The following is a 23793-nucleotide window of genomic DNA, read 5'->3' as shown; positions in this document are numbered from 1 at the left end:
GAAATGTGGGTTTAAGTTTGGGCTAAAACAGCCTGACAATTTCAGGGTCCAGATTCTGTGCACATTCGGACTCTTGTCGTACCCTTATCTCAGGCATTGAATTAATATTCATTGAGCTCCGTATTGGGCACAGGGAACCTGAAAGATAGGGTGATGGGCATAATCTAAATATTTTTGAAGCTGAGGCTCAGGATCTCAGTAACAGCAGAGACTAAACTGAAACTTAAACTTGTACTTTCAGGACTTTGGGTAAAGAGCCAGAATTGAAGTAACCTTAGATTAGGTTAGCTGTGGCAGGATCCCTCCTGGCTCTGTAGGGTCTCCTGGCCAGTGGGAAGTGGCAAAATAAGAACAAGAAAGAACATGATCATTGTGGAGAATATCCTTGGTCTGCCCTGCTCAGGCTAAGAGCCAGGCACTCGTAATTCAGGCCCAAGATCAGAGCCAAGGCCTGAAGTTTGTTCACATCCCTGATCAGCAACAAATGCATCCAACCACTTACTCTATGAACTCAAGTATCTACCTCACAGAGCTGCGTGCATTTTTGTGTGTTTGCTTCTGAGCTGGAGAAACAGAGTCAAACTCCAGACCTGGCCATCTGTCAAACGCGTGTATACTGCCAAGGCCAAGAACACACCAGACAAGCCGAAGCTGTGAAAGACGCCAAGCTAGATGGGGCCTGAGTCAGGCATCTCCCTCACCTGCTGGCCCCGTGGCCCTGGGCTGGGGAGGTCTTCATCTGGTTTGATCTTGGAGCGTTTGTTGTGCACCAGGTCCCCTGTACTGCTCACTGCAGACTCACTCGTGGGCTTGTTCTGCAGGTCACATTGGCAGGAACAGAGACAAAAATTAGATTCTGATCAACAAGCAGGACCACAGCCAAAACACCACTCGAGACTAGCAGGCTTCTTTGGCACTAGAATGATGACAGATATGGCTCCTATTTCCAGGTAGCAGAGTTCAGAAATTGTGTTCACAGCTAGGATAATGAACTTATTTACAAACAGAAATTGCATTACAGAGGTAGAAAACAATCTGATGGTTACCAAGGGGACGGGGGTAGAGGGATAAATTGGGAGATTGGGATTGACATATAGACACTACTGTATATAAAATGGGCTTCCCAGGTTGCGATGTAAAGAAGCTGACTACCGATGCAGGAGACATAAGAGACACGGGTTCGATCCTTGGGTCAGGAAGATCCCCTGGAGGAGGGCACAGCAAACTACTCCAGTATGCTTGCCTGCAGAATCTCATGGACAGAGGAGTCTGGAGGGTTACAACCCATAGGGTTGCAAAGAGTTGGAACAAGTGAAACGACTTAGCATGCTCACATGCATATATAAAATAGAACTAATAAGGGCCTACTGTATAGCACTGGGAACTCTACTCAGTACTCTGCAATGACTTATATGGGAAAAGAATCTAAAAGATATATGTAAATGGATTCACTTTGTTGTACACCTGAAACATTGTAAATAACTGCACTGAAATAAAAATTGAAAAAAAAACCAACAAACTCAGGATATTCATGAGGCATTCATGAGGCGTCACCTTGTTTTTAATCATGAGTACCAACTCCTGGTGGCTTTTCAAAGCTAGTGGAAAACAGCTGGAATCCTGGGTTTAAATGAACTCCAACAGTCCAGAACACAGGGACTGCAGGACAGTGACCCATTCATGGGCTGTATGTTTCTTTTATTTATTAAAATTTAAAAAAAATTATTTATTTCATTCATTTTTAACTGAACTATAATTGCTTTACAGAATTTTGTAGTTTTCTGCCAAACATCAACAAGAATCAGCCATAGGTGCACCCATGTCCACGACCTCTCGAACCTCGCTCCTATCTCCCTCCCCACCCCACCCTTCTAGACTGTCACAGAGTCCCTGTTTGAGTTCCCTGAGTCATACAGCAAGTTCCCATTGGTGATCTATTTTACATATGGTTTTGTAAGTTTCTGTATTACTCTATCCATGGGATGTATGTTTATTGAATGGACAACAGACCACACAGGGTCAGAGGGAAGCCAGACCAAGTAGCTTTTCCACCAAGGATAAGATGACTAGTGGAAGAAGCTCTTGTTTCTTGAGGAGCACATACATGGCACAGTCACCAAATCTGAAGACAGAGGGCCCTGGGTTGGGTGGACAGGCTGCGGTGTGGAAGCTGTGAGGATACTATGGCCTGTGCGCATCCAAGGCTGATGTGGCCCCATGACTTTCCTCTATGGTTCCCAAGACAAACCAGGTCATCAAGATGTCTGTCTCACCTGTGAGGACTCGGAAGGGCCGGAGCTGACCTGGACGGGGTTCAGAACTGTAGGGATCCCGGGAATAGGCCTCTGGGTCGGGAAAGTTGGGGCAGGGTGGATGAGCGGAGGGCTGTGTCCAAAGGCTGAGCCTAAGCTCTGTTGTCGGCTTAGGATCTGCTGATGCATGTGGAGGGACACGGGCGCCGAAGGGTAGGTGAAGCTCAGGGCAGGGCTGCAGGTGGGAAATAGAGGGAAAACCATCATTAGCATGGGATGCAGAGACCAGCTCACCTCTATATTTAGTTTGTCCTCCCCAGGTTGCATCAGGGCTGCGTGTTCAAATTAAAAAAGTAGAAACTATGATTGACCAACATCTCAAATCTTCCTAGAGAAAGGTGATGACTTAGAGGGGACACACATGGGCATGTGCACAGATACGCAGACCTAAGATTCCGCACAAGTGAAGCAAAAGGTATCAGCTCAATACCAGCTATTTATTGCAATAACAAACTTTATATAACAAAGAGAATGGGTGACTACATGCTTTATAGGACTTTTATCGGCTCCTTATCCTGTAAGTCCCCACGCAGGGAGCAATTCTTTTCATCTCAGCTTACCCTGCACACTTTCATATGTCTCCAGATCTTATTACAAGAGGAAAGAAAATCAATTGGTTAAATGTGTTTTGAACACCATGCTTGTCATATCACTCATTTGTTTGTAAAGATGGAAAGCTTGGTTCATCTAGAATGCCACCTAAAGAATTTCCATCAGTGCCGTCTGGTTACAGAAGCTGATGGATTAACCTCTCCCAGCTGAAATCGGTGATCAATGAGCTTCGATGGAGCAATATTCCAATGGGAAAGCATCGCTCCCTCTTCCAGCTAAAGAGCACTCAATGTCTATTAACGTCCATTATACATGCTAATGCCTGTCACCACTTCATTATGCCCAAGCATTCCCCAGGCTACCGGAAGTTCTGAGGAAGCCCCACTATGACCTAATGATTTCTGGACTAGTAGGCACTGCCAGATTGTTTTCTGCACCAGCATAGTTTAGGAATCCAGTCCTCTTAAGAGAATGAAGTGCTCTTGAGGAATTTGCCAATGACTTACAAAAAAGCACGAAACACTGTAATTGCATTTGTGAAAATTTCTTCCTTAAAAAAAAAAAAAACTCAGTGGGAAAATATATACATACATAGATCTTTCTCCATCCTATTGTGTAAGATCCAAAAAGAATCAAGGTTTCTTGCAAAGTCAAAGGTAGAATTCATGAAAATTTTCCAATCTGGTGGGTTAATTACTATTGCCGTTAAGAGAATTAACTGAGAATATAATAATTACAATAACAAAATTCAAACCATTTCAACAACTTTAAGTAATAATGCTGAAGATATACTCACTTCATTAATGTGACTCCACATTTTGCCCATTTGACTACAATCCATAAAAGGCAATTTCAATGGGATTACATTACTATTATTTTTACAGAGAACCTTGCATTACAATAGCTCGCCCATTTTAGACTGAATATCATTAAAGAATACCCTAGGAGAATTTCACGGGGCTTGGAAGAACCCTCCTTTCATTCTGTATTGTGTTTCTTTAATAAAGGAGAGCAGAAACCTGGTGAAAACAGTCATTGTTCACAGTAAGTTAGGGAGAAATCAGTAATAATATTTCGCTTTGGCAGCGCTATAGTTTCTGCCAGTATTTCCGAAAGCAACCATGAATGATTACAGCAAGACTTAGCGAAGGTAGCTGTGCGGATGATTGATAGGGCATTAATCAAAAGATGCATATCTGCCTCAGAATTTGTTCACAAGCTTTCTTCTAATAGCTGATTTCATGTTCACTGAGCTCTATGCCAGTTTGTCCAATTTATTTTTCGGTGTACAAGCCATTCATCAAAAAACACAATGATTTAACCCTCCCTTCCCCCTCTTTCTTTTGGTGAATGGGTATTCCTCAGTGTAACTACCTCATTCTGTTCATTAAAAAAACAAAGAAAAACTAAAAGATCCCATTACCTATATATTTACAATGTGATATGGGCTCTGCCCAAAACTCCATGCACCTCTTGTGAGTTTCAGGAGCCTGAATGATCAGGTAGGCTTAGTAAGGGGGCTCCTTGGGTCATGTACACCTCAATATTGGAGAGCTCAAAAAGTTAGGACCCAATTAATAATCAAGACTGTTAGAGGTAGTCTTTCCTGCCTTTCACAAGGCAGGAAATGCCCTCAGTTGTGTATATAATGCAATTTACAACTGCTAATAGCCAGATAGGATAGGTCCATTGTACTTTTAAAAAGCTGTAGAAGAAAAAGGCAGGGCCAGCATTGGTGCTGCAGCGCCCTGTCCCCAGGTACGATGTCTTTGACCTCAGCAGATGTACGAAGGACTGCAAGATCTTTCAACCCATGTGGGTTTTGTCCCTTCTAGGGCTGCATTTTCACTGTTCAAACCACAGGACAGGAATAAACACTGGCCAAAATCCATGTCAACTCTTAGATTCCAAGGGATATAAGAACACACAGAAGGGGACGAAAAATTTTATTTTTTTGAAATATTAAATTTATTTTATCTTTTGGTGGTACTTAGAGGCATGTACGGAGAAGGCGATGGCACCCCACTCCAGTACTCTTGCCTGGAAAATCCCATGGATGGAGGAGCCTGGTAGGCTGCAGTCCATGGGGTCACTACAAATTGGACACGACTGAGCAACTTCACTTTCACTTTTCACTTTCATGCATTGGAGAAGGAAATGGCAACCCCCTCCAGTGTTCTTGCCTGGAGAATCCCAGGGACCGGGGAACCTAGCGGGCTGCTGTCTATGGGGCTGCACAGAGTCGGACACAGCTGAAGCGACTTAGCAGCAGCAGTAGCAGAGGCATGTAGGATCTTAGTTCTCCGACCAGGGATCAAAACTGTGCCCCCGGCATTGGAAGCGTGGAGTCTTCACCACTGGACTGCCAGAGACGTCCTGGACCACCAAATTTTAGTGGTCCCTACTTATTCACAAGGAGTCAGCAACAGATATGCTCTCTCCTCTATGTGCAAAGAGCTGAGTGATAGCAGACATAGGTAGAGATATTGCGTCACCCTACAAGAGCAGGCACTGCTGTCAGCTCCTGGGAGGAAGGCTACTTGCTCAGGATTACAAAGCCTGTTTAGGATTTGATGGCAGAAGTAGATGTTTTTGGCTCTGTAGCAGCGTCGCTGAATGAATTCAAGAGCCAAGTCGCCTCTTGGTTTTAGAACAGCCTGTGAGGTTGTCCCTGCAGTTGTATAAAGAAGAAGCAGAGGATGGGTGATGACTGGGTACTGCATGTAATGTCAAGTAGAACAAAAAACATCACCATCCTCCCAAGAGCATGGAAAGAACCTCTGAGGACTTTCCACCAGTGGGAGGGGGCAGGCGACCGGGGCCACCACCCCCTGTTCCCTGATGCCAAGTGAACTGTCATCCTAAGCTCTAAATCCCAGTACTCCTGTGTCCTTCCAGAGGCCAGCATGGCTGCTTGCATTTGGTCACTCAGACCCCAGCTTAAATGCCACCTCCTCAGACACAGAGGCCCCCTGAGGCCGAGGCCCCATCTAAACCAGCCCCCTCCACAGCTCCTCATGGCATCATGAATTCCTGTTTGAAAGCTGTGTTTTCACTGCAGGACAAGGCTCTCTTTTAGGAAATGGCAACCCACTCCGGTGTTCTTGCCTGGAGAATCCCAGGGACGGGGGAGCCTGGTGGGCTGCCGTCTCTGGGGTCGCACAGAGTCGGACACGACTGAAGCAACTTAGCAGCAGCAGCAGCCAAATGTTAGGTTCAGGGGAGCTGGGCCCTGGCCTGTCTTGTTCTTCACTAACCCCTGGTGCCCAGAACACTGCCAGGAACAGGGCAGCCCCTCAAGATGAGTTGATGAGTGACAGAACCACTCTCTCAAGGTATGAGTTGCCGTTGAAACACATCACCACAAGTTTAGTTGTTTTAAAACAAAATATACTTGCTCTCTTGAGAAATACAAGATGCAATCAAGATTGCTGGAAGAAATATCAACCACCTCAGATATGCAGATGATACCACACTAATGGCAGGAAGTGAAGAGGAACTAAAGAGCCTCTTGATGGGGGTGAAAGAGCAGAGTGAAAAAGCTGGCTTAACATTCAACACTGAAAAAACTAAGATCATGGCAACTGGTCCCATCACTTCATGGCAAATGAGTGGGGAAAAAGGGAAAGAGTCACAGATTTTCTTTTGTTGGGCTCCAAAATAACTGTGGACAGTGACTGCAACCATGAAATTAAAAGACACTTGCTCCTTGGAAGGAAAGCTATGACAAACTTAGACAGGATATTAAAAAGCAGAGACATCACTTTGCCAACAAAGGTGTGTATAGTCAAAGTCATGGTTTTTCCAGTAGTCATGTATGGATGTGAGAGTTGGACCATAAGCAAGGCCGAGCACCAAAGAATTGATGCTTTTGAATTGTGGTACAGAGAAGACTCTTGAGAGTGCCTTGGACTGCAAGGAGATCAAACCAGTCAATCCTAAAAGAAATCAACCCTGAATATTCATTGGAAGGACTGATGCTGAAGCTGAAGCTCCAATACTTTGGTCACATGATGGGAAGAGCCAACTCACTGGAAAGGATCCTAATGCTGGGACTAAAAAGCCTCTTGATGAAAGTGAAAGAGGAGAGTGAAAAAGTTGGCTTAAAGCTCTACATTCAGAAAACAAAGATCATGGCATCTGGTCCCTTCACTTCATGGGAAATAGATGGGGAAACAGTGGAAACAGTGGCAGACTTTATTTTTGGGGGCTACAAAATCATAGAAGATGATGATTGCAGCCATGAAATTAAAAATGCTTACTCCTCGGAGGGAAAGTTATGACCAACCTAGATAGCATATTCAAAAGCAGAGACATTACTCTGCCAACTAAGGTCTGTCTAGTCAAGGCTATGGTTTTTCCAATGGTCATGTATGGATGTGAGAGTTGGACTGTGAAGAAAGCTGAGCACCAAAGAATTGATGCTTTTGAACTGTGGTATTGGAGAAGACTCTTGAGAGTCCCTTGGACTGCAAGATCCAACCAGTCCATTCTGAAGGAGATCAGCCCTGGGTGTTCTTTGGAAGGAATGATGCTAATGCTGAAACTCCAGTACTTTGGCCACCTCTTCGCATGCGAAGAGATGACTCATTGGAAAAGAATGATGATGCTGGGAGGGACTGTGGGCAGGAGGAGAAGGGGACAACAGAGGATGAGATGGCTGGATGGCATCACCGACTCGATGGATGTGAGTTTGAGTGAACTCCGGGAGTTAGTGATGGACAGGGAAGCCTGGCGTGCTGCGATTTATGGGGTCACAAAGAGTCGGACATGACTGAGCGACTGAACTGAACTGAACTGAACTGAATGCTGGGAAAGACTGAAGGAAAAAGGAGAAAAGAGCGGCAGAAGATGTGATGATCAGGTAGCATTACCGACTCAATGGATATTAATCTAAGCAAATTCTGGGAGACAGTGAAAGACGGGGGAGCTTGGCATGCTGCAGTCCATGGGGTCACAAAGAGTCAGTCAGACACGACTTAGGGACCAAACAACAACACTGCCCTCTTATAGCTCCAGAGGTCAGAATCCTCAAATGGGGAGGCAGTACTGTATTCCTCTGGAGTCTCTGGGCACCTGGCCTCTTCCTGCTTCTAGAGATTGTCTGCATCCTCAGCTCGTGGCCCCACCTCACTCCAACCTCCTGTGACTCCGTCTAACTCTGACACCATCCCGCCTCTCTCTTATAAGGACCCCTGTGGTTATATTGGGCCACCTACATGGTACAGAATCATCTCCTCTTCCTAAAATCTTTAACTGAATCACAGCCACATAATTCCTTTTGCTGTGTAAGATAATACACTTACAGATTCCAGGGAGTAAGATGTGGCATTTATGGGGGGGCATTATTCTGCCCATCCCCCTCAGAACAGTCACTTCAAAAAAAGGCAATTTGACAACATTTATCAAACAGTACAAAGCTAGTAACTAGATCTGTGTGTCTCTGCAGAACTTCAGTAGCCGAGGACAAGCTGCTGATTACAGAGGTTAAAACTGTTTTTGAAAAGTAAAGTTCAGTGGTAAAACAATCTGTCTGCAATGCAGGAGATGCACAGGAAACCCAGGTTAGATTTATAGGTTGGGAGGATCCCCTGGAAGAAGAAATGGCAACCCACCCCAGTATTCTTGAAAATCCCACAGACAGAGTATCTTAGCAGGCTACAGTTCATGGGGTCGCAAAAGAGGTGGACACAACTTACCGACTAAATAACGACAACAAATTCTATTTTTAGAAACCCTGAAAATAAATCTTCCTAAACAGTTCATACTGTGTTCCATAATTTCCTAGAAATATGAAGTACTGACATTGTTGAAAGGTTTTATACATTGCTCTGTCTTATTTCAAGAAGGACAGAGTCCTTGGTCCACCTGAGCTATATGACCCCAAAGCCTTTACATTTCTGCTCACCCTGCTCTTTCCAACGGATCAGTTGAAGAACAATTAAGTTTATGTTCTGAATTTTAAATTTTCTTCACTCAACATTTGGTAAGAGTAATTTAAAAATTTATAATATCATTCACTTCTTTTCTAAATGACTACATGAAAGATGGGATAATTAAAAGCATGCAAACATTTTTATAAGAATGTGACTTACAACTGTTAATTTATATTCAGTCAATAAAATCTGTAGAAAGTGTCAGACGGCCTAGATCCTCCCAAAGAATGCTCTAACATAGTCACAGTCCTTCTGAGATAACAACCCAAAAGTAAGTGTTATGGAGGAAAAGAAGGTGTCAAGGTAATAAAGTCTGAGGAGTACAGCCCCAGGATCCCCTGGAATTGTTAATGTGCATTGCAAAAGTCCCACCCCAGGTATGGTTTGTGGCAATATTTGCAGGAGCTTCCAGAGAGACACTCTGAGAAACACTTCTCTAGGACAACAATTAGAATATTCTGTAATAACTGTTATGGGATAAAGAATCTGAAAACAAATGAATATATATATATGTATAACTGAAACACTATACTGCACACCTGTAACTAACACACATTATAAATCAACTATACTCCAGCAAAATTTTTAAAAAATTAGAAAAGGAAAAAAAAGTTAGAATAAACTAATTAATGTTAATTTGCCCTGTAGTTTTCTCAAGATAAAAAATTGGGAAAATGTGAATTTTTGATACCTTATCATAGTGTGTATGGTGTCTTCATCCACCAAACATAATTTATACCCATTAAAACTGGTTCTGGAAGATTTTGTTTTATATAATACCTGAGAGGAAGCATGCATGCCACTGTAGGCAGAGACTCGGGGACAGAATTCTAAATCACGATCACTACTGACTCAGTTTCCCTTTGAGTCTTTGCTCTGAGCTGAGCTAAAAGTTCAGTTCTTTTAACTGAACTAAAAGAACTAACCAATTGAGCTAAAAGTTTTAACTCTGCTCTGAATTAAAAGCGATCAGCAAATTGTCTCAGTGGGAACCACTATTTTCCAAAAATTTAACATTAAAATTCCTAAAGTCTGAATCGTTAAGAAAGTTTGGATGCATTTATTCTCCATCACAAATCAGAAGTAATGTTTTGTCAATATTCTTTCACAAAGTGGGGTCAAATTTTGCAAAATGGTCTTCTCTTAATATCGCAATAAACAGCCCAGAAATCTCTCCCTTATCTGGAACTCTTCTGCCTCAGAGTTTCAACAGCTGTGGCCAATCTGGTTGAAATCTGGGGTGTAAGTAGAAAGAAAGGATGTTAAGCAACTAAAATATATATTAATGCATACAAATGAATAACTGAATCAGTTTGCTATGCAATAGTAAGTAACACAATACTATAAATCAACTCGGAGAAGGCAATGGCACCCCACTCCAGTACTCTTGCCTGGAAAATCCCATGGATGGAGGAGCCTGGTAGATTGCGGCCCATTGCGTTGTGAAGAGTCGGACACGACTGAGCGCCTTCATTTTCACTTTTCACTTTCATGCATTGGAGAAGGAAATAGCAACCCACTCCAGTGTTCTTGCCTGAAGAATCCCAGGGATGGGGGAGCCTGGTGGGCTGCTGTCTATGGGGTCGCACAGAGTCGGACACGACTGAAGTGACTTAGCAGCATAAATCAACTATACTTCAATTTAAAAAGTTTTTAATAAATACCATAAAATCCACTCCCTTATTTGCTAATTCAATAAGTTTTAGCTGAGTACTTTTTACAGAGCCCCTTTATATAGCCAAAGAATAAAATAATTATTTGTAACTGGAAAGTTACATATTAATTATAATTGATATATATATAACTTTGAAATCCAAACACATGCTTGACTTTCACAAAAAATATTTTTCTTTTTTTTTTTTTGGCTGTGCTCTTTCTCTATTTCTCAGTTCAGTTCAGTTCAGTTCACTCAGTCGTGTCCGACTCTTTGAGACCCCATGGACTGCAACACACCGGGCCTGCCTATCCATCACCAACTTCCGGAGTTTACTCAAACTCATAATATTTTTCTTTTCACACCAAGAAAGTGATGTGAGTCAACATTTGTACAGAACTCCTCTGATCTATCTGTAAATTGATAATAAATTATAGAAAGAACATATAAGTGGGAGACACTAGAAGTTCATATTGTAGAAGATCATTTGTTAAGATGTATCCAACCCTACTATACATACCAGTATTTCAAAGTCATTAATATTCAAGTCAAATATATTAAACTGGTTAAAATAGTATGCAAGTTTAGGACTGACATGTACATATTGCTATATTTAAAACAAATAACCAACAAGGACCTACTATAAAACAAATAAGTAAATAAATAATTTTTAAAATTATAATAATAAAATAGCATATGAGACAAATCCATAATGTATTTTAGAAACACTTCAAGAATTCTACATATAGTGGAGGATGAAAAAATTAAGATCATGGCATCCAGTCCCATCACTTCAGGGCAAATAGATGGGGAAACAATGGAAACAGTGACAGACTTTATTTTGGGGGGGCTCCAAAATCACTGCAGATGGTGATTGCAGCCATGAAATTAAAGGTACTTGCTCCTTGGAAGAAAAGCTATGACCAACCTAGACAGCATATTAAAAAAGCAAAGACATTATTTGCTGACAAAGGTCTGTCTAGTCAAAGCTATGGTTTTTCCAGTAGTCATGTTTGGATGTGAGAGTTGGACTATAAAGAAAGCTGAGTGCCGAAGAGTTGATGCTTTTGAACTGTGGTGTTGGAGAAGACTCTTGAGGGGCCCTTGGACTGCAAGGAGATCAAATCCGTCAATCCTGAAGGAAATCAGTCCTGAATATTCATTGGAAGGACTGATGTTGAAGCTGAAGCTCCAATAATTTGGCCACCTGATACGAAGAACTGACTAACTGAAAAAGACCCTGATGCTGGGAAAGACTGAAGAGGGGAGGAGAAGGAGACGACAGAGGATGAGGTGGCTGGATAGCATCACCAACTCTATGGACATGAGTTTGAGCAGGCTCCAGGAGTTGGTGATATGCAGGGAAGTCTGGCGTGCTGCAGTTCACGGGGTTGCAAAGAGCCAGACAAGACTGAGTGACTGAACTGAACTGCAGAGGACAGGGATGGGCTGGGTAAATTAATAATAGTACAAGGAACAAAGCTGAGTGGCTCAGATGGTAAAGAATCTGCCTGCGATGCAGGAAACTCAGGTTCGATCTCTGGGTCGGGACAATCCCTGGAGAAGGGAATGGCAACTCACGCCAGTATTCTTGTCTGGAGAATTCCATGGGCAGAGGAGCCTGGTGGGCTACAGTCCATGAGGTCACGAAGAGTTGGACACGACTGAGTGATTAACACACATTAGGGGACGTGTTCTGCTGTAGTCTTTTATACTAGGAGAGTAAATAGAGCTGATTACAATATTTAAAAGACCTGTTTCTAAGTAAAAGTGAATTTAAAAAACTTGGAATTATAAGAAAGATGGCAAGAGGTCGGATCACCCAGCCATGTCATGCTTACAGGTCAAAGTTTCTACCTTACTGTTTAATGACTTGAGTCCACATGGCATCTACCCATTCCCTAAAAAAAATACATAGGTTTTCCTTAGAGCTGCATGGAACATCTCCTTCCATTGAGTCTCCATACCACAGGTCCTCTGTGTTAATGTGGGATCAGGGTGTAGGGTGTTGCCCAGGACAGAGTGATTAATACTCCACGCATTTTATCTACATTGGCTTCAACAGAAAGGCTCATCATCAGTTTCCAGGTTCATCTCTAGAAGCCCTCCCTGACCTGGAGAACTCAGCATGGAGCCGGGCTGCCCTGAGGTTGATGTGAGAACCACTGTGGAATCCTGACGCCGGTGGTCACAGGAGAGCCCGAGTCACAAAGGCACCCTCTCTTACCCAAAGTGAGGAGGAATGATGAATATGTGGCAACTATTCGCAAAGAGTCAGACACAACTGAGCGACTGAACTGAACTGAACTGATAGATTCTTAGGAAATATTTTTAAAGTAAAATCAATGCTAGCAACCTATAAACAAATTTTTTCAACTGCCCTATTTGGTCAGTTCTGTTCAGATATGAAATTTTAAAAGATACTTAGAAGAAACTCATGTGATGCTTTTATAATGCATTTCTTCAGGTCGGGCACTGGGATTAAGAAACTTCATGCTGCAGTCTAAACGTCCATTGACAGAGGAATGGATAAAGATGCGGTATATATACACAATGGAATATTCCTCAGCCATAAGAGAATGAAATAATGTCATCTGCGGCAACATGGATGGACCTAGAGACGATCGTGGTAAGTGAAGTAAGGCAAAGACAAATATCATATGATATCTTTTAAATGTGGAATCTAAAAACACACAAATGAACTTATTTACAAAAAGAAACAGACTCACAGACATGGAAAACAAAGTTATGGTTACCAAAGGGGATAGCAGGGCTGGAAGGAATAAATTAGAAGGCTTGGGATTAATATATGCACACTACTCAGACTGGTTCCAAATAGGAAAAGAAGTACGTCAAGGCTGTATATTGTCACCCTGCTTATTTAACTTATATGTAGAGTACATCATGAGAAACGCTGGACTGGAAGAAACACAAGCTGGAATCAAGATTGCTGGGAGAAATATCAATAACCTCAGATATGCAGATGACACCACCCTTATGGCAGAAAGTGAAGAGGAACTAAAAAGCCTCTTGATGAAAGTGAAAGAGGAGAGTGAAAAAGTTGGCTTAAAACTCAACATTCAGAAAACAAAGATCATGGCATCTGGCTCCATCACTTCATGGGAAATAGATGGAGAAACAGTGGAAACAGTGTCAGACTTTATTTTTCTGGGCTCCAAAATCACTGCAGATGGTGATTGCAGCCATGAAATTAAAAGACGCTTACTCCTTGGAAGAAAAGTTATGACCAACCTAGATAGCATATTCAAAAGCAGAGACATTACTTTGCCAACAAAGGTCCGTCTAGTCAAGGCTATGGTTTTTCCTGTGGTCATGTATGGATGTGAGAGTTGGACTGTGAAGAAGGCTGAGCGCTGAAGAATTGATGCTTTTGAACTGCGGTGTTGGAGAAGACTCTTGAGAGTCCCTTGGACTGCAAGGAGATCCAACCAGTCCATTCTGAAGGAGATCAGTCCTGGTGTTCTTTGGAAGGAATGATGCTAAAGCTGAAACTCCAGTACTTTGGCCACCTCATGCGAAGAGATGACTGACTCACTGGAAAAGACTCTGATCTGGGAGGGATTGGGGGCAGGAGGAAAAGTGGACGACAGAGGATGAGATGGCTGGATGGCATCATGGACTCAATGGATGTGAGTCTGAGTGAACTCCGGGAGTTAGTGATGGACAGGGAGGCCCGGCGTGCTGCGATTCATGGGGTTGCAAAGAGTTGGACACGACTGAGCGACTGAGCTGAACTGAACTGAATTATATATAAAATGGATAAACAACAAGTACTTAATATGTAGCACAGTGACCTATACTCAATATCTTATAATAATCCATAATGGAAAAATATCTGAAAAAGAATACATACGTACGTGCAAGCACACACCCACACCCACACACACCCACACATCCACACACCCACACCCACCCACACACACATCTATGTAACTGAATCAGTTTGCTGTATACTTGAAACTAACATGGTAAATTAACTTCATTTACCATGAAGTTAATGGTAAATGGTCATAAAGAGTCAGACATGACTGAGCACAAGCACAACAACAACCCAAATCATGTAACTGGCCAGTCATGCAGACATAGTTAGAAAGACATCATCGATTTTTTAAAAGCATCACCAGACATGATTATATTCCTATCATAAATAGCATTTCCTACCAATCCCTTTAGTCATGTGTCCCACTGGAGGATTTTTAAGAGAGAAAGAAGGGAAACAGAAAAGGAGATCCACAGTGAGACCTGGCAGGTTTGGCCAAGTAAGTAGCTAAGTGCCTTTGATTCAGTCCACAAACTTCCCTGAGCTCCCTGGTCTCTAAAACAACACACCCTCGCTGGGGCCCAAGCCTTGCGATAGGCCTTGGATCAACAGTCCACAACTATACACCACCTGGCCCTGCCCACCTCCAACCTTGTGCTTTGCCTCATCTGCTTCCTAGGCTGCTGGTAGTCTCCAAACATCCTCACTTTGTATCTGATTGGAAGCCTTTCTCTTGCATGAGTTCCATGAGGACAGGGATCATGTCTCTCATTCACCTATGCAGCCCTCATGCCCAGCACAGGGACCAGCACACAGCTGAAATTGCAGTAAAATATCTGGGGAATAAGTGAGTAGTAGATTAAATGAAGTACTACCTAAAACCAATGGTCACATCTGGGAATAAATGCAAAGTATCCTTTTCAGTCAGGATTTATTATTTTCATTGATTCTGGGGGAAGAGAACGTTGTCTCATAATTTTTAAAAGATGCAATCAGAATTTTAAGGACTTTGGTTATTTGGCTCTGGATTCATTCATCTATTCTTCAGTGTTTCCCACCCAACTCATTTCGAGTTGTTTCTCAGACACAGATGAGTTGACTCATAGCAGGTAACAATGCAGTGTCAAGCTGCACTGGTTCCTACTCTGCTCCGGAAATGGCACTGGAGCTGCCAACTGCATCCTTACTCCAGGGCCTCTAGCAGGGCTGACGCTTCCGTCCTCTGGTCACCAGGCAGAGCTGGGCAGTACCAGCCACAGAAAACACACACTCATTTGTGAGGCCGCACTTCTGGGCACTCAGCTCTCATTTTCACCGAGATATCTGTCCTAGCTGAGCCAGACCTGAAACTGCTAAGGATGTGAAGCCTTCTTCATTTTTGCCATTAAACCCAAAGTGAGAAAGCTTTAACTGGTGGGTTAGAAATGAATGGATTACTCACTTCTTCATTTCATTTAGGTTTCCTAGAAAATGGAAGATGAGAGTCAGCTGGAACAATCTTTCCTCTATTTCTAGGGGAAGGTATTAGCAGAGGTCAAACTATTTCTAATTTAACACTATTAACTGGATAAAAACTGGCCTTTACCATACAGAGGATACAGACTGTATTGGATAAATGTAACTCATCAAATCTTAGATGGCATTTCTCAGGGTGGCGGTGAGTTTAAATCTTTTTGAGACAATATTTCACAACATCCTTTCCAAGTGCATAGAGTTATTTTTTTAAATGAATGTCTTAGCAATGTCTTAATAAGTCAGACATAATCAGGAACCATTTCTTAACATGTAGATGGGTTTTTATGAATAAATATGTGGTCTATATGGAATTTTTATAGCAGTCTAAATTATTAAGTAGATACATCAACATAAGAATCAAAGGGCTTCCCAGGTGGCACCACTGTAAAGAAACTGCCTGCCAATCCAGGAGACATAAGAGAAGTGAGTTTGATCCCTGGGTGGGGAAGATCCCTTGGAGAAGGGCATGGCAACCCACTCCAGTATTCTTGCCTGCAAAATCCCATGGACAGAGGAGCCTGGTAGGTTACAGTCCATAGGGTCGCAAAGAGTCAGACACAACTAAAGCGACTTAGCAGGCACAAGTCCAAGAACCATATACAAACTGAAGATGGACATTTGCTTTTGTAGCCCTTTATTTTGTATTCATCCCTCTGCATTTCTATACATCTATCAACTTATGGATACATTACTATATTCATACAGACTATAACTTTCTGACAACAAAAATCATTCATCCACCGCAGAGAAAGTTCCTTTTAATAAGAAGGGTGATTAGAATTCTAATGGCTCATTAAAGAGCTCCTTCATTTATTCACTCCAGAAATATCTGTGGAGCGCTGTCAAGGTGACAGGGCGCAGATGTAATGGTGTGGGGAGTGTGGCCTTGAACAAGGTATCACAGTCCTACACCTTCTAGCCTTTGTGTCCCAGTGGAGGGAGACATATAGCAAACTACCAGATGAGCAAGTCAACAGGGGAATTTTAAACAGAGGTCCATGTATTGTCAGCCTCTTGGAGAAGAGCATTGGAACTGGAATGTGCATGTGAAGGACACGTTTTAGAAAACTGAACGTGTGTCTTCACACATTGAAACATATCTTTAGAAACTGAACTGACACCATTACTATATGCACTGTCCACATGAGAAGATTAAGATTAGAAAACACGCACAAGTCAAATGTAAAAGTCAAATGTGTCTGGTGCAAATTAAAAAGCAAATGATCGGACGGCTGGTCCTCTCACAAAGACCCTCTGCGCTTATGCGTGAAACAAGAGTAACACTATGCTTTCCAAAACTGCTATGAGATGAAATCGGTAAGAGCATCTCACACCAACCATGCCCCTGGGTACAAAGCAGAGATGAGCTGCATTCTAAGTTCACCTTTGCTTCTGCATCTTTCCCTCTTGAGAAAGTTACCCTGTGTATATCTCTTCATGCAGCTTCCCTCCCTGTCATCCACCAGTCCTCCCACTTACTGAGGAGTCCTCCAGTCGGTCTTCAGATTTCACCAAGTGAAACTTGGAAGAGGGCTAGAGAAGCACTAATGTTATTCCAGCTAAAAGCCTGGCAGGTGGTGCCAATCGTAATTCTTCTAATAAATGTATTGTTATGGCAAGGCGACCTCATCTTGGGTTATCTGTATTACTTTATATGCATCTAAAGCTATGCCTTATCCTAACACAGTGGCTGTGTATTGAAGAATGAGAAGTCCGGCTGCAAGAGTGAAGAGGGACTGGTGAAGAGCCAAAGGCAAGGGTGACCTGAGAGCCTGATGGCCCTAGCCATTTGACTGCAAACAGGTCTCTTGGGAACTGAATTAGGGTCTCTGCTTCCAGCTCCAATGAGAATAACCAGGTCCACTGTAGCTCCTTGGTGGCAGGGGACAATGACCATTCCAAGTCAGGATATTGGCAGTTTCTTAAGGACTGATACTAAATTATCTAGAGAAGGGAAGGAGATTAAGAAGCTGGTGAAGATGCTGGGGTACAAATTAAAGACGGCATCATGACCATCTGGCACCATTTTCTCATCTAAATCCTTTAGAGGCCTTATAAAGTCACAGTAGCTGGACAGAGAGCACAAGGGAAGAAAAACAAAGACGAAATAAAAATTCAAATGGAGAAATGAAGAAACAAATATCACTCCTGTGAATTTCACTGTGTGCCCCATTGCTATGAGTTCTAGGCAAGCCACATAATAATGACATGATTTCAGCAGACTGAGATATGGTCAGTGGCACTCTATGATCCCAGGGAAACTTGCCAGGAGTGCAGAGCAGCCAGGCCATGGCTGGAGATGAGCACACTCCTCAGAGCCAGACTGGGGTGATTACAGCATAGCATGGCCAGGCCCTGGTGGCTCATCTTCTGGACAGATCATCAAGGCCGGTTCTCCTGAGGTTCTGCCCTTGGGCAGCGGTCTACATCCAGGTACTGACCATCCACACCAGCTTTAATAAAAGTTACCCCTTTCCTCTATAGTGGGAATCTTGTCTGTAGTTTACAAATGTGAAGACGGAACTTCTGAGCCAGTAGGTGAGTATGGTTTGGACAGCTGGTTCTGCCTGACTTTAAAGCGAATCTTAAGACTACATCAGCTAATACTGAAACTACCCCAGGACCCCTCTGTAGGTACCAATTGCTATCATGTTGTTGTTGTTATTCAGTCACTAAATCAAGTCAGACTCTTTGCAACCCCATGGACTGCAGCACTTCCCTGTCAGGCTTCCTTGTCCTTCACCATTTCCCAGAGTTTGCTCAAACTCACATCCATAGAAGTCAGTGATGCTATCCAACCATCTCACTCTCTGTCTCCCCCTTCTCCTCCTGCCTTCAATCTTTCCCAGCATCAAGGTCTTTTCCAGTGAGTCGTCTCTTCACATCAGGTGACTGAAATATTGCAGCTTCAGCTTCAGCATCAATCCTTCCAATGAATATTCTGGGTTGATTTCCTTTAGGATTGACTGGTTTGATCTCTGTGCTGTTCAAGAGACTCTCAGGAGTCTTCTCCAGCACCACAAGTCTATCATGTAAACAGAGTTATTTATTCTGTTCCATGTTTCCATACTTTCTTGACCATATTAAAAGAACAGATGTAGCAGAAAAATGACATCGTATCAAAATGGAGATTTATAATATTTGAACACTTGATGCTGAAGCTGAAACTCCAATACTTTGGTCACCTGATGCAAAGAACTGACTCAATGGAAAAGACCCTGATGCTGGGAAAGATTGAAGGCAGGAGAAGGGGACAACAGATGATGAGATGGTTGGATGGCATCACCGACTCGATGGACGAGTTGCAGCAAGCTCTGGAAGCTGGTGATGAATAGGGAAGCCTGGTATGCTGCAGTCCATGGGGTGGCAAAGAGTCAGACACAACAGCAACCGAACTGAACTGAATGTGCTTGCCAAAGGAGACTGCTGATAACTGAACTAGCGAAGAATTAAAACTGTAATGGAAACTTACAGAAAAAAATAACGGTATTCATCATTTCCAGTATATATTGTATGTGACTACTGCCAACATTTTTCTGGACTGTTAGAGTTTTCCTAATATGTATATCCATCATGGAAGTTGCATCAATTCCTTTAGACTAAAATCCGTGCTGTCAGGGTTTTCTTTTTTTTTCTGAAGTTTGAAAGAGATTTATTTAAAAACAGAACGACAAAAAAAAAGCACCTTGGTATTCCGTTTTGGAATTGTTGGGTTTTCCAACAATCAACAGTCACTGGAAAGTTAAAACACCTCCCCTAAGGCCCAGAGGTACAAAACGACGGTCTCCACAGGCTCATGGTAAGAAGGACACGATGTGCAAACCCGAGGTTGATGGAGACCCACCCCCTCCATGCAGGCAGCCTATGGGGCTCCAGACCTCCCGGAAATCTCCGCCAAGATTCACTACCGAAGAGTGGATGAGAAAGCCATCCGGCGAAAGCCTTGCTGTCAGGACTTCCCTGGTGGTCCAGCGGCTAAGACTCTGAGCTCCCAATGCAGGGGGCACAGGTTCAATCACTGTTTGGGGAACTAAGATCCCACACGCCGCTCAATATGGTCAACAAAATCCACCCTGCTGTCCCTTCTTCTTTCTTCCTCTCAAAGCACACCTTTACCCTGTGAGACAAGACTCACATCTGGTCTTTTGATTTCTGTCCTGTCTTTGCAATTGTCCCCAAACCAGGTATGAAGTCGGTTTTTCCTCTCGGGAACTATAACCAGTAAGGGGAAAAAAGATCCCCATTCTCACTGTCTCTATGGAGTGGATTTCTTCATTCCCAAAGAACTACTATTTCTCTTTACGGGCTGCTAACTAACATCTGCAAATAAGTCTTTTCGGCACAATAATTGGCTCTGGAACCCACTGTAGTGAAATTTAACCTGGATCCCCATCTCAGGTCAGTCCCAGTGTCCTGCTGTAATTTTACCTTGTAGGCAGTCAGTACCGCAAACATAGGTGCAGGCAAGCAGTGATGTTTTATTAAAGAAACATATCATGGATTTAGGGAAAATACATACCTGATTGCACTTGCAGATAAGTGGCCATAGGAGCCACTTGCTGAAGAGCTGCTGCGGGAATTATTGAGAATCGTGACCAGGGAGTTGGGAGATGTCCTTATCATGGTCTGAAGGTCAAAGCTGTGATCGGACAGTGGCGATATGGACAGTGTACGTTTTCGGCTCGGCCGGGCTGACAGCCTAGGGCTGGGGAATCTGCTGCCTGTTATATAAACAAAACAGAATCTGATTACCTGTGGCTGGATTTGGTACCTGTTATCTATTCCTATTACCCTGCATGGAAGAACTGGAGGATAAGAAGCCAGCGACCAGTGGTGACAAGTACCTTTCTCTTCCCGCTTGTGATCTACTGGCTACAATTGAGGAAATTAGGGAGAAATATTCATCTTCCAGGGACTTACCTCAGGGGAGCTTTGTTTATTAATGTGCAGGCAAAATGATAAATTGCTAAACAAAAGGGAAAGACTTTTATGTGTTATCCCTCTCATTTCCACTGATTTATGAATCTGACGGCTGCTTAGATATTCTCATCATTAATTCACCACAAGCGACAAAGACAGTGGTTCCCACAGTCACATCGCACCCATCCTCCCCACTCCCAACACGCATGGCTTTAAAGCAATCAGCCAAAGGGGAAAAATGAATTAAAGTACCCTAAGATAAAAAAAAATCCAGCTTAGTTATGCCTTTATTTCCCCATGATTTCTGTAGCTATCTGATCACAGACTATTTATGGCTTTACTGAAAAAACTGATAAATACATTATCCTGAATTAATGGTTCTCGATGGAGGGGTGGGAATAGATTTTGCCCCCAGGGGACACGTGACAACATCTGGAGATATTTGGGTTATCACAACTCAGGGGGTGCTAGAAAGATCAAGAGGGTAGGGAAGTTACTGCACACCCGGGGATGTGCAGGGCAGGCCCCCATCATGAAGAATCATCTAGTCCTAGTAGTGCCCAAACTGAAGGACCCTGCCTTAAATTCCCCATATCTAACAGCCTAAGTCCCAAGAAACATTTAAAAACTTGGGACTGTGGTTTGTTTACCCATTTTCCAAGGGCAGGTTGGGATGGACCCTCTAAGCATTATGATAAGATAACATGAGTCAATTTTAATTCTCTGGTTATTAGATCAATCAATTAATCAATCAATTAATTCTATGCATTTATTAGAGTTTTGAGACTTCAAGAAGATTCCACTGATGAAATTCTGTTCTAGAGGTTCGTAACTCACACTGAAATGCCTGCCAACTTAACACAATGCTTGTTACACAAAGAGTTAAAAATTAAATGCCCATTTGCCTGCAATTTGGTAGAGATCTGGATTTCAGAGCATAACTATAAATGTGGCCCACAGGCCCACTTCTGCCTTTTCTAAGGTCACATTTACATTACAGAGTGAGCAAACTAAGTTTAATGACAGAATGAGAATATAATCCTACTAGGTAAGAGGCAAATCACATATAATTACTTTTGAGAAAGAATGGAGGGTTTCTGTTTCAAAGAATGGGTACATCTGCTTACAGGGACATGGCAACTTGGGGTACACAGAAAACAGTAGTAGAGGGTAAGACTTCTTTATAGAAAAATGTCTGGGTACCTGGTCTATAGAAAACTAATTGGGAATATTTTCTTCATCAGAGGTGAACTTTGACACAAGAAAACAATCCAAAATGATTTAAGATAATTTAACAAAATGCAATAGATGACTATGAAAGACTTACAGATATTATTATAGAGATAAATAGGCATACTTTATAGCTAATAAAAAATAAATCATAAACTGGAACTTAGTACCATCCATGAATATAAAACTGGTAAACCAATTTGAATGACAAATGTGGTCCCTAGTCAAATCCTTCTTTCAGGCACATTGAAACTGAATTTCTTCATTTAGAAGTTTCATGACCCACATGATTCAGGCCATGTGAGTACAAAAACAGCAGTCCCACTGTGTTCACAGCAGTTAATTGCCTAAACCAGCATCTTTTATTATGACATCAGCTTTACACATAAATGTTTCATATTTACTCACTATGAGAGGATAATCCCATCCAAGAAGTTTTTCAATGAGGAAATGCATTCCACTTCCAAAGGACTCCAAGGACAAACCAGACTTCTGGTCAACTTCCATATCATCCTTGACAGTAGCCATTCTCAATGAGACTCAATGATCCCTTGCAGAGTTAGAAGTAGCAGGACATTCCAGACAGAGCTGATGCCCTGATTTAAATCACTAACTAGATGAGGGGGTCATCTGATGCTTGCTATGAAACACTGGGCCTTATATCCTCTCACATCATCTGAAGACAGAGCCCAAGGCCTTTCATGGAAGCTCATGGTTCCCTAAGGCCTGGTTAGTCCATCTCCTCTGTTTTCTTCTCCAAGATGGGCACTTACTTAAGTCAGTTTCCACCATATAAACAGTGTGGTTTTCAGGAGCATTTAGGATTTCTCTAGGATATTCCCTATAGGGATTACTTGCTCTCCTATCTTTAAAAGTCACTAGAATCCCAAAAGGTGGAATTAGAGCCATAAAACAGGCTTGTTCATTCTAATGCCCAACGTACGAATACTCTAACCTGAAGCTGGCTGAAACCCTGGTACGCCCACTGTTGGCACATTTAAAAGTCAGGTGCTCATCTGAGCCCAGATTATTGCTGCTTTTCTGCCAACCGATGAGTCCTGAAGATTTGTTACAGTGGAGTGAATGACCCACTTGATCCCAGGCTGGCTCTGCTTTCACTACTGTAGAGCCAATGTAGAAATTTAACCTCATTTCACTTCTCCCTTGAAAAAAATCTCATAGGTTTTATATTTAATACATAAGAACAGGGGACCTCTCTGGGAGTCCAGTGACCAAGACTCCACGCTCCCAATGCAAGGGGCCTGGGTTTGATTCCCTGTCAGGGAACTAGATCCCACATACTGCAACTAAGTGCTTGCATGAGGCAACTAAAGATCATGCATGATACAGCTTAAAAAAGAAAAAAATCCCGCATGCCATGATGCAACTAAGATTCAGCACAGCCACTTAAATAAATAAAATGGTTAAAAAAAATAAAACAGAAGAACATTCTCTTTATGTCCTGTTAAGCTAAATGCTACTTCAACTACTTCAGAGGGCAGGGATATAGTACTTTTTAAATGCTTTCCAACCCTTTATTATGCTCTTCCCAACCCCCTAGCAACCAAGCAAAGAAAGTCATCAGCGTTTAGGACAGTGATTTGGGATCCCCTGTTGAAGGGAACAGCTAAACTACAAGGTAAGGGTTTCAAAACAGCTGAAAGAGAAGTCGCCCGGGTCTCTACTGTTTCCTCCTAAATATAAGCCTGAGCAGTCTCATTGTTCTAACACTGATTTCCCCGCTCTGGCTTTCTGTTAATTGTTTTGTTTCTCTATTCTAATGAAAGATTCTGACAAAGAAAAAGGAGGTTTCTTTTTATGTGATGAATAATAGGATATCTAAATTCCTACTTAATGACAATCAATTTACCATATACTCTGGCAAATTAAAAT

At 42.5% G+C, this 23793-nt stretch overlaps 1 protein-coding gene across 1 annotated transcript in view; it reads right to left on the bottom strand.

Annotated features, from left to right (window-relative positions):
* Positions 1–23793, bottom strand: part of GLI3 (GLI family zinc finger 3) — a 312258-nt gene that overhangs the window by 72785 nt on the left and 215680 nt on the right. The window contains exons 7-9 of the mRNA XM_052638613.1: positions 20270–20471; positions 2274–2487; positions 702–815 (exon numbers count right to left, since the gene is read on the bottom strand). Coding sequence (XP_052494573.1) covers positions 702–815; positions 2274–2487; positions 20270–20471 — 530 coding nt within the window. The remainder of the gene's footprint in view (positions 1–701; positions 816–2273; positions 2488–20269; positions 20472–23793) is intronic.

The sequence above is a fragment of the Budorcas taxicolor genome, chromosome 4, assembly GCF_023091745.1.
Source record: "Budorcas taxicolor isolate Tak-1 chromosome 4, Takin1.1, whole genome shotgun sequence".
Lineage (NCBI taxonomy): Eukaryota > Metazoa > Chordata > Mammalia > Artiodactyla > Bovidae > Budorcas > Budorcas taxicolor.
This window is presented reverse-complemented; position numbering and strand designations above follow the sequence as displayed.